The sequence below is a fragment of the Haliotis rubra genome, unplaced genomic scaffold (assembly GCF_003918875.1).
Source record: "Haliotis rubra isolate DU_JTF1 unplaced genomic scaffold, ASM391887v1 Scf269, whole genome shotgun sequence".
NCBI classification, from domain to species: Eukaryota; Metazoa; Mollusca; class Gastropoda; order Lepetellida; family Haliotidae; genus Haliotis; species Haliotis rubra.
Genome location: NW_025766769.1, coordinates 257,480 through 270,022, shown reverse-complemented (window position 1 = coordinate 270,022; position 12,543 = coordinate 257,480). Strand labels below are relative to the sequence as shown.

The 12,543-nt window shown below is 43.3% G+C and overlaps 1 protein-coding gene across 1 annotated transcript in view; it reads left to right on the top strand.

The window, feature by feature from the left end:
* Positions 1 to 12,543, top strand: part of LOC124280497 (genetic suppressor element 1-like) — a 132,727-nt gene that overhangs the window by 27,141 nt on the left and 93,043 nt on the right. Inside the window, 1 exon segment of the mRNA XM_046716436.1 lies at positions 369 to 465. Within this exon segment, the coding sequence (XP_046572392.1) occupies positions 369 to 465 (97 nt within the window).

The following is a 12,543-nucleotide window of genomic DNA, read 5'->3' as shown; positions in this document are numbered from 1 at the left end:
CAGTCACGTCATGTGTAACTATATGTCATGTGTAACTACCAGTCATGTGTCATGTGTAACAACCAGTCATATGTCATGTGTAACTGACAGTCATATTTCATGTGTAACTGCCAGTCATATGTTATGTAACTACCAGTCATATGTCATGTGTAATTATATGTCATATGTCATGTGTAACTACCAGTCATATGTCATGTGTAACTACCAGTCATATGTCATGTGTAACTGCCAGTCATATGTCATGTGTAACTATATGTCATGTGTAACTACCAGTCATATGTCATGTGTAACTGCCAGTCATATGTCATGTGTAACTACCTTTTCCTTGCACAGTGTTTCACATGTTTCTTCCTTGTTTTCTTCTAAAGGATGCCACTGGAAGTGAGTTGAGAGGGTACGCCAATTTGATGAGCTGTGATGATGACAGCAACAACACAAATCCTGACAGTAGCCGGCACGGGGACGGTAAGTGACAAGAGCTTGTGTCATTCAGCCACCTCCTGTACTTAGTCCATGACAAGGGAGTCCCTTGTAGTCTTGGGGAGGGAGGACATAGTCCATGACAAGGAAGCCCCTTGGAGTCTTGGGGAGGGAGGACATAGTCCATGACAAGGAAACCCCTTGGAGTCTTGGGGAGGGAGGACACAGTCCATGACAAGGAAGCCCCTTGGAGTCTTGGGGAGGGAGGACATAGTCCATGATAAGGAAACCCCTTGGAGTTTTTGGGAGGGAGGACATAGTCCATGACAAGGGAGCCCCTTGGAGTCTTGGGAGGGAGGACATAGTCCATGACAAGGAAGCCCTTTGAGTTTTGGGAGGGAGGACATAGTCCATGACAAGGGAGCCCCTTGGAGTTTTGGGAGGAGGACATAGTCCATGACAAGGAAGCCCCTTGGAGTCTTGGGGAGGGAGGACATAGTCCATGACAAGAAAACCCCTTGGAGTTTTTGGGAGGGAGGACATAGTCCATGACAAGGGAGCCCCTTGGAGTTTTGGGGAGGGAGGACATAGTCCATGACAAGGAAGCCCCTTGGAGTCTTGGGGAGGGAGGACATAGTCCATGACAAGGGAGCCCCTTGGAGTCTTGGGAAGGGAGGACATAGTCCATGACAAGGAAACCCCTTGGAGTTTTGGGGAGGGAGAACATAGTCCATGACAAGGGAGCCTCTTGGAGATTTGGGGAGGGAGGACACAGTCCATGACAAGGGAGCCCCTTGGAGTTTTGGGAGGGAGGACATAGTCCATGACAAGGAAGCCCCTTGGAGTTTTGGGAAGGGAGGACATAGTCCATGACAAGGGATCCCCTTGGAGTCTTGGGGAGGGAGGACATATTCCTTGACAAGGGAGCCCCTTGGAGTTTTGGGGAGGGAGGACGTAGTCCATGACAAGGGATCCCCTTGGAGTCTTGGGGAAGGAGGACGTAGTCCATGACAAGGGAGCCCCTTGGAGTTTTGGGGAGGGAGGACATAGTCCATGACAAGGGATCCCCTTGGAGTCTTGGGGAGGGAGGACGTAGTCCATGACAAGGGAGCCCCTTGGAGTCTTGGGGAGGGAGGACATATTCCATGACAAGGGAGCCCCTTGGAGTCTTGGGGAGGGAGGACATAGTCCATGACAAGGGAGCCCCTTGGAGTCTTGGGGAGGGAGGACATAGTCCATGACAAGGGAGCCCCTTGGAGTCTTGGGGAGGGAGGACATATTCCATGACAAGGGAGCCCCTTGGAGTCTTGGGGAGGGAGGACATATTCCATGACAAGGGATCCCCTTGGAGTCTTGGGTAGGGAGGACATAATCCATGACAAGGGACTTTCTCAGAGTCGTGGGGATATGTTACTATTGTATTTTTGTAAAACATTTTGGTTGCCAAAGATTTGTGTTTGATTTATGTGGGGTTTTTTCAATGAAAATATCAGTGACAAGCTTTTTGATTTTGTGAAGCCACTCTTAGCACTTAACTGACCGGTTGTTCATTGCTATTACAAGACTATTGTTATTGCTGTTAAGAAGGCACTGCCATGGACATTGCTGTGGACACTGTAAGGGCTGCCTTGTAGAAATAGCTGGATAGAGGAAGATTCTGCTGAAAATATGTGTTCTGTGAACTTCTTACCGATGCATCTCTTGCAAACTACGTTTTAATAAAGTTTAGTCTTGAAGATATTTATTTTTTGGCAAGAGGAAGGTGTGGTGCCTTCTAGGACATGGTTAGAAGCAGATGCACTAATAATGTCAGCCAACAGATGATAGATGGCCCCTTTATTGTTGTTATTTTCACTTGTTGCTTCTCTAAGAATTGAACTTAAGTGTAAACCGAGTGGACAAATGATATTCTGTCCTAAATAGATGACAGGTTGGAGAGAACTATTGGCTTGTGTCACTCATCATGTGGTCAGAATTGGACCTCAGGCACCTTCATGGGCATTTTAAGCTGCTTCAAATAGTTGATGATGTTCATGAGAGAAGGGTTACCTCCCTTCAGTTGTTTCTTTTCCCCACATGACCTCCCTCGGAAATACATATGGGCATGACATCAGCTTTGGGATGGTGCATGTCAGCTCCTGCTGCCAAGCTCCTCCATTACCTGCAGTACCTCCCGATGTGGGGCTCATTAAGATGTGACAATCCAGGAAACATTTCCACATGCTGGGGGCACTGGTTTACCTTGTAGGGTTGTTAACCTTTGGTGTGTACACTTTCTCCCCATCTTTACCAAACAGATTATTGAGATTGTCTTTCACACAATTATATGACAACAAATGAGTTTTGTTCAATCTTAGGTATGTACATTTTTACGGTGCTTCTGAACATGTATGTTTGCTCGTTTTCCATGATTGGCTCTAAAACTTGTCACCTTGTTCGTGCAGGGATTAGTGTGGCAGTTTCAACTTAGGAGAGAAAATCTCTATGGTCCAAATGTAAGGAGATTTTTTTTCAGTATGATGTGATTTTACAAATGATCACAGATATTTCATCTTAAAACTGTTACAACTGTTTAATGTCCTCTATTTGTGCTTCATATTATGAAGTATTATGTTGCTAGCTTCTTTATGTTTGTTTACCCTATGTGCTATGTTTCCACTGCAACTTTATAATGTTTTTATTATTGCATAATGGCCACTATTGTCTGATAACTAATACCAATTATATTAAGATTTTCAGAATAATGTGCTCCAGGTTCACTGTTGTGTGTAATTTGTAACAATCCTATATTTCCTGTAGATGGTGGTATGTTTACCATAAATCTGTGAATTTGTCACATTTTTCAATTTTTATGGACACATCCACAATCATCCTCTCAATTCAAGTTGCTGTTTAGTAAATAAAGGAGGGTTGCTATTCACAATGGAGGATATGTTTGTGAAAACTCTCAATTCAACTTGCAGCAGTATATGGATGGTTTAAACAAACACAGTTTGGGATCACTTTTAGGAAACCACATGCAGCAGTATATGGATGGTTCAAATAAACACTGTCAGGGATCACTTTTAGGAAACAGGGATCACTTTTAGGAAACTACATGCAGCAGTATATGGAATCGTCCATCATGCACATGTTAAGTCCAGTGGATCGTCCATCATGCACATGTTAAGTCCAGTGGAATCGTCCATCATGCACATGTTAAGACAGGTGGAGTCAGCCATCATGCACATGTTAAGACACTTGGAATCGTCCATCATGCACATGTTAAGACAGGTGGAGTCAGCCATCATGCACATGTTAAGACAGGTGGAATCGTCCATCATGCACATGTTTAGTCCAGTGGAATCATCCATCATGCACATGTTAAGACCGGTGGAATTGCCTATCATGCACATGTTAAATTCAATGGAATCGTCCATATGGACAATGTGTGTGCTGTGAGACAATCAATCTTTGGGCAATGTGTGTGTTGTGAGACAATCAATCTTTGGGCAATGTGTGTGTTGTGAGACAATCAATCTTTGGGCAATGTGTGTGCTGTGAGACAATCAATCTTTGGGCAATGTGTGTGCTGTGAGACAATCAATCTTTGGGCAATGTGTGTGTTGTGAGACAATCAATCTTTGGGCAATGTGTGTGTTGTGAGACATCAATCTTTGGGCAATGTGTGTGTTGTGAGACAATCAATCTTTGGGCAATGTGTGTGTTGTGAGACAATCAATCTTTGGGCAATGTGTGTGCTGTAAGACAGTATTTGTGTTTCTGCGTGTACCTGTTATGGAAATGTATCTGAGTGAAGGAGCCATGTGACCTATTGCAGGCCTTGAGTGTGGCGACTCTTGTCTCCGGTAGTTACAATACAACACTGCATCAGCTGGTAGGCTGCATGATAACATGATACAAACATGTTGCAGTTATGTGGAAATCAATATATAGGTAGCGTCAAGCTTTCTACACTGCAGATGCTGTCAGCAGCCTCCATGTTTCTTTCATACAATCTAGACATATTTACGTGATCATGGATCAAGTAATTTGGGCTTGGGTTACATGCCATTGTTGCTTCTTTTTCGAAAGATTGACATTCTCACAATTTTTATTTTGGATTTCAAATGTTTGATTTTTATGTGATGTTGTAGTTTGAGTCTTCTGCATTGAGCATTTTAGTATGTGCACTACTTCAATACATAAGTCAACATGCTTCATATTTCAAAGTGGTGTTTAAATACTATTCTGTAATGAAAGTAGCAGTGATCTTTTAAACATGTTAAAGATTGTTTTGGTTTCCGTGGTAACACAACAACAAAATTACATGGAAATTACAATGGTTAAAGAGTATTTGTCGTTTGGATCAAGACGATTTTCATTTGTGATGAGTACTGAACCAGACTCTGCAGAGTGATTGTGGCAACTGCTGTGTGGACGTCCCACTCCTTGACACTGGTATCACCTCTTGGAAACTCCCACAGCTGAAAATAATTGCAGATTTTGAACATTCCCTTTTTTGTAACAATGGTGAAAATGAATGCACAAACAGTAAAATGAAATATCACAGTGTTGTATCATACTGTTATCCAAATATCAGAATTTTGAAACAGAATGACACATCATTTGTACATGGGTGTCATGGTATTCAAGTCGTCTCAGGCTCTACAGTTTACTGTGCAGAGTTGCTTCCCTTCATCGTGCCAGGAACCTGTGATCATGAGATCTGATCATGGTCCATACCTGTGCTTCTTGGTTTCAGCAAAGGGGTATATCGGTGTATGAAATAAGGTACCGACCGCCTAAGACGGTCTAGATTTCTGACGAGCGGTCTAAATTTACAGCTAGCCAGCCCGATGGTCTGGTAAACATTTTGGATGTTCCATACATCTGAGTAAATTCACCATATTTAGTCTGGTTAAATCCATTTTACCAGCCCTGATGTCTGGCTGTATTTTTGGCTTATTTCATATATTGGGTATATATCTTAAGACATGCATCATTGTAGATTTTCCTCACACATAAGGTTCTTGGCACAACATAACTCCCATACTGGTGAAAGCAGTGTTGAAACCAGCCATCTCACACCTCACTGAGTATGTGTCTATGAGTAGAACTTGATGTAACTGGTCTACTGGTCCAAGTCACACCTGCCAACTCTCAGGTCCTTGAGACTCATGCCGTTGTTACTCATGCCATGCTCTCACCACAAAACTGAAAAATCAGATGCCAATCTGCGTTCTTATGACAAAAAGAAAAATGACCGCTTAAGATCACAGAAATAGGTCAGAAAACATTGTTTTCAGTGACTTTTCTGAGAATCGAAATTTAAAATTATGCTTTGGCTTCATGGTGGCTACGTACCCCTGGACCCGTCTGGGGCATGCGGCCCCTGAACCCAAGCATCTGCAACGCTGAGTTCAAACCTGCTACCTGCCACCTAATGGAGTAACATGTGGAAATGAACAAACCTTAATTAAGGCAGCTATTGGTATCTGACATTGGTATCCAGGCACATCTTTCCCCTAGGTCTGTTCATGTTTTAAGGTATGTGTTTATACGTATATGTGTGTGTGTATGTGTGCGTGCGTGTGTTTTCACTTTTTAGGGTATGTGTGTGTGTTCACATCTGTGGGTGTGTATTCACATTTTAGGGTAGGTGTTCGTGTGTGTGTGTATTTTTACATCTGTGTGTGTATTCACATTTTAGGGTATGTTTTCGTGTGTGCGTGTTCGCGTGCACCACATTTGCTGGTCCCTGGCTGTACTAACTGAATCATGTAATATATATTCCACCACATTTGCTGGTCCTTGGCTGTACTGAACTAACTGAATTATGTAATATATATTCCACCACATTTGCTGGTCCTTGGCTGTACTAACGGAATCATGTAATATATATTCCACCACATTTGCTGGTCCTTGGCTGTACTAACGGAATCATGTAATATATATTCCACCACATTTGCTGGTCCTTGGCTGTACTAACGGAATCATGTAATATATATTCCACCACATTTGCTGGTCCTTGGCTGTACTAACTGCATCATGTAATATATATTCCACCACATTTGCTGGTTCCTGGCTGTACTAACTGAATCATGTAATATATATTCCACCACATTTGCTGGTTCCTGGCTGTACTAACTGAATCATGTAATATATATTCCACCACATTTGCTGGTCCCTGGCTGTACTAACTGAATCATGTAATATATATTCCACCACATTTGCTGGTTCCTGGCTGTACTAACTGCATCATGTAATATATATTCCACCACATTTGCTGGTTCCTGGCTGTACTAACTGAATCATGTAATATATATTCCACCACATTTGCTGGTCCCCGGCTGTACTAACTGAATCATGTAATATATATTCCACCACATTTGCAATGATTTGTTGATAGCTACTGTAAGGTTATATGCTATTCAGGATGTGGAACAGATGTTTGAGGATTTATTCATTGAGTCAAGTATGCCAGATGACCATGAATCACCTATCAGGACACAAACATGGTGCAGGCTTCATTGTCTGTTTGGTGCTGGCTCTAGCTACCTCCTTTGAACAACTGTCAGACGGATAGTGTGATGCTTGTTCTAGCTACCTCCCTTGAACAACTGTCAGACTAATGGTGTGATGCTGGTTCTAGCTACCTCCCTTGAACAACTGTCAGACGGATAGTGTGTTGGTGGTTCTAGCTACCTCCCTTGACCAACAGTCAGACTAATGATGTGATGCTTGTTCTACCTACCTCCCTTGACCAACTGTCAGACGGATAGTGAGATGCTTGTTCTAGCTACCTCCCTTGACCAACAGTCAGGCCGGATAGTGAGATGGTGGTTCCTAGCTGGTCCCTCCCATGTTGACCAACTGTCAGGTCCTTGGCGGATCATGTAATATATGTGATGCTGGTTGGCTGTACTAAGCTATTCCACCACTGCTGGTTCCCTTTAATCAACTGTCCACCACAGTTCCTGGCTGATAACTGAATCATGTAATATTATTCCACCACATTTGCTGGTCCCTGGCTGTACCTCCATGTAATATATATTCCACCACATTTGCTGGTTCCTGTCACTGCATCATGTAATATATATTCCACCACATTTGTGGTTCCTGGCTGTACTTGAATCATGTAATATATATTCCACCACATTTGCTGGTCCCCGGCTGTACTAACTGAATCATGGCCGGATAGTCTGTTTGATGCTTGGTCTAGCTACCTCCTTTGAACAACTGTCAGATCGGATAGTGTGATGCTTGTTCTAGCTACCTCCCTTGAACAACTGTCAGACTAATGGTGTGATGCTGGTTCTAGCTACCTCCCTTGAACAACTGTCAGACGGATAGTGTGTTGGTGGTTCTAGCTACCTCCCTTGACCAACAGTCAGACTAATGATGTGATGCTTGTTCTACCTACCTCCCTTGACCAACTGTCAGACGGATAGTGAGATGCTTGTTCTAGCTACCTCCCTTGACCAACAGTCAGACGGATAGTGAGATGCTTGTTCTAGCTACCTCCCTTGAACAACTGTCAGATGGATAGTGTGATGGTGGTTCTAGCTACCTCCCTTGACCAACTGTCAGACGGATAGTGTGATGCTTGTTCTAGCTACCTCCCTTTATCAACTGTCAGACAGATAGTGTGATGCTTGTTCTAGCTACCTCCCTTGAACAACTGTCAGACTAATGGTGTGATGCTGGTTCTAGCTACCTCCCTTGACCAACTGTCAGACAGATAGTGTGATGCTTGGTCTAGCTACCTCCCTTGAACAACTGTCAGACGGATAGTGTGATGCTTGTTCTAGCTACCTCCCTTTATCAACTGTCAGACGGATAGTGTGATGCTTGTTCTAGCTACCTCCCTTGAACAACTGTCAGATGGATAGTGTGATGGTGGTTCTAGCTACCTCCCTTGACCAACTGTCAGACGGATAGTGTGATGCTTGTTCTAGCTACCTCCCTTTATCAACTGTCAGACAGATAGTGTGATGCTTGTTCTAGCTACCTCCCTTGAACAACTGTCAGACGGATTGTGTGATGCTTGTTCTAGCTACCTCCCTTGAACAACTGTCAGACGGATAGTGTGATGGTGGTTCTAGCTACCTCCCTTGACCAACCGTCAGACGGATAGTGTGATGCTGGCTCTAGCTACCTCCCTTAAACAACTGTCAGACGGATAGTGTGATGCTTGTTCTAGCTACCTCCCTTGAACAACTGTCAGACGGATAGTGAGATGCTTGTTCTAGCTACCTCCCTTGACCAACTGTCAGACGGATAGTGTGATGGTGGTTCTAGCTGCCTCCCTTGACCAACTGTCAGACGGATAGTGAGATGCTTGTTCTAGCTACCTCCCTTGACCAACTGTCAGACTGATAGTGTGATGGTGGTTCTAGCTGCCTCCCTTGACCAACTGTCAGACGGATAGTGAGATGCTTGTTCTAGCTACCTCCCTTGAGCAACTGTCAGACAGATAGTGTGATGGTGGTTCTAGCTACCTCCCTTGACCAACTTTCAGACGGATAGTGTGATGCTGGCTCTAGCTACCTCCCTTGAACAACTGTCAGACGGATAGTGTGATGGTGATTCTAGCTACCTCCCTTGACCAACTGTCAGACTAATGGTGTGATGCTTGTTCTAGCTTCCTCCCTTGACCAACAGTCAGACTAATGGTGTGATGTTGGTTTGAGATGCCTCCTTTATCATTGTCAGACCGATAGTGTGATGTTGGTTTGAGATGCCTCCTTTATCATTGTCAGACCGATAGTGTGATGTTGGTTTGAGATGCCTCCTTTATCGACTGTCAGACCGATAGTGTGATGTTGGTTTGAGATGCCACCTTTATCAACTGTCAGACCGATAGTGTGATGTTGGTTTGAGATGCCTCCTTTATCAACTGTCAGACCGATAGTGTGATGTTGGTTCGAGATGCCTCCTTTATCAACTGTCAGACCGATAGTGTGATGTTGGTTTGAGATGCCACCTTTATCAACTGTCAGACCGATAGTGTGATGCTGGTTTGAGATGCCACCTTTATCAACTGTCAGTCCGATAGTGTGTTGTTGGTTTGAGATGCCTCCTTTATCAACTGTCAGACCGATAGTGTGATGTTGGTTTGAGATGCCTCCTTTATCAACTGTCAGACCGATAGTGTGATATTGGTTTGAGACAACTGTCTTGAGTCACTGGCCAACAATAGAGTAAGAGTGATCCCCAGATGTGGTCTACAATTGGAATAGTGTCTGGTGACAGTGTGTAACAGTTCATCAATAAACATAAGCTTGTTGATAACTACAGCAGATTCTGTAATTGTTTTCCAGTGAATCCAGGAGCTATGATGTATTATCTGAATGTATGATGCAATGTTTGTTCACCATTCCCAGCATTTGGTATTTTTTGGGAGAAATTATTCATTGCTGGATGTTGTATTCTCAGGTTTTCAGAAATCTGTTGTGAATATTAGTGACATATCAGTGACAAAGGCATGCAGCAAGCCTAGTGAGTTGGTGAGACAATATTGACTCATTGAGCCTGTAGTGAGTTGGTGAGACATTATTGACTCATTGAGCCTGTAGTGATTCGGTGAGACATTATTGACTCATTGAGCCTGTAGTGAGTCGGTGAGACATTATTGACTCATTGAGCCTGTAGTGAGTCGGTGAGACATTATTGACTCATTGAGCCTGTAGTGAGTTGGTGAGACATTATTGACTCATTGAGCCTGTAGTGAGTCGGTGAGACATTATTGACTCATTGAGCCTGTAGTGAGTCGGTGAGACATTATTGACTCATTGAGCCTGTAGTGAGTTGGTGAGACATTATTGACTCATTGAGCCTGTAGTGAGTCGGTGAGACATTATTGACTCATTGAGCCTGTAGTGAGTCGGTGAGACATTATTGACTCATTGAGCCTGTAGTGAGTTGGTGAGACATTATTGACTCATTGAGCCTGTAGTGAGTCGGTGAGACATTATTGACTCATTGAGCCTGTAGTGAGTCGGTGAGACATTATTGACTCATTGAGCCTGTAGTGAGTTGGTGAGACATTATTGACTCATTGAGCCTGTAGTGAGTCGGTGAGACATTATTGACTCATTGAGCCTGTAGTGAGTCGGTGAGACATTATTGACTCATTGAGCCTGTAGTGATTGGTGAGACATTATTGACTCATTGAGCCTGTAGTGAGTTGGTGAGACATTATTGACTCATTGAGCCTGTAGTGAGTTGGTGAGACATTATTGACTCATTGAGCCTGTAGTGAGTCGGTGAGACATTATTGACTCATTGAGCCTGTAGTGAGTCGGTGAGACATTATTGACTCATTGAGCCTGTAGTGATTCGGTGAGACATTATTGACTCATTGAGCCTGTAGTGAGTTGGTGAGACATTATTGACTCATTGAGCCTGTAGTGAGTCGGTGAGACATTATTGACTCATTGAGCCTGTAGTGAGTCGGTGAGACATTATTGACTCATTGAGCCTGTAGTGAGTCGGTGAGACATTATTGACTCATTGAGCCTGTAGTGAGTCGGTGAGACATTATTGACTCATTGAGCCTGTAGTGATTCGGTGAGACATTATTGACTCATTGAGCCTGTAGTGAGTCGGTGAGACATTATTGACTCATTGAGCCTGTAGTGATTCGGTGAGACATTATTGACTCATTGAGCCTGTAGTGAGTCGGTGAGACATTGACTCATTGACTCATTGATTATTGACTCATTGAGCCTGTAGTGAGTCGGTGAGACATTATTGACTCATTGAGCCTGTAGTGAGTCGGTGAGACATTATTGACTCATTGAGCCTGTAGTGAGTCGGTGAGACATTATTGACTCATGTGAGCCTGTGAGTGATTGACTCATTGAGCCTGTAGTGATTCGGTGAGACATTATTGACTCATTGAGCCTGTAGTGAGTCGGTGAGACATTATTGACTCATTGAGCCTGTAGTGATTCGGTGAGACATTATTGACTCATTAGCGAGTCTAGTGAGGCTGTAGCAAGTCTAGTGAGGCTGTAGCGAATCTAGTGGGGCTGTAGCGAGTCTAGTGAGGCGGTAGCAAGTCTAGTGAGGCTGTAGCGAATCTAGTGAGACTGTAGCGCATGGAGATGGAAGCCTCAGCAGCCCTTCATGATGTAACATTGTCTGACATACTTAGTGACAGAAGGTTGTCATATCTCAAACAGACAGGAGGCAGTGGAAGGCTGTCTGAATGCACTATTTGACGTCAATTACCCTAAGACCAAATGCAACTGCACATCCCACTCCTTAGCCATGGTTGGCCAACCATGTGTGAAATGTAAGGCTATTTTTACATGCAGCAAATAAATGTCGTGAATTGATCAATGTTGTGCCATGTAGTGAACTGATCCAGTGAACCAGTGCCTCACACCAGCGTGATCGCTATACATTAATATTGTATCCTCATCCACCAGGATCTTGCTGCCACGGCTTCAGCACAGTTGATAGCAAGAGTTTTTTTCCTGACAGTGACATTTCCTGCTGTAGGATAATGCTGGCTGATTGTATATTAGAGTCTGCCTCTATCTAATTACAACACATGGCCCTTCAGCTGATTTGTCCCAAGTGTTGAAATGAGAAAGTATATAGTTTTCTGATATGATTTAAAAACCCAGTTGTTTGGAAGATTCTCCCTTATGAGAAGAAGCTTTTCACATTTGTTGAAATTTAAACCTTTTGTGCATTTTGACATGTTTGAAGTATCAGTGTTCTGTTGTGAGTTTGAAAAAAATCTAAATTTCTTGAAGAGCTTCGGAATTTTCAGAGAAAAGTGTGAAATCTGGGTTCCCTGGGAGAAAAGGTCAAGATTAGTTCAAGATTTAAGAGCTTATCACTGGGATTGTTATAAGAATTGCTTTTTGAAATATTTTGTTTTCATTCTTGATATCAGGTTTTATCATTGTGTTAAGTAGTGGAAGAAAGTCAGTACTTATGATCAAAGTGTATTGGTATGCCTAATGGCTAATGATCAAACAAGTGGAACAAAGTCAGCACTGACAATGTCCTGTGGTATCCCTAGGGACTAGTGGTACAGAGCCAGCACTGACAATGTCCTGTGGTATCCCTAAGGACTAGTGATACAGAGCCAGCACTGACAATGTCCTGTGGTATCCCTGT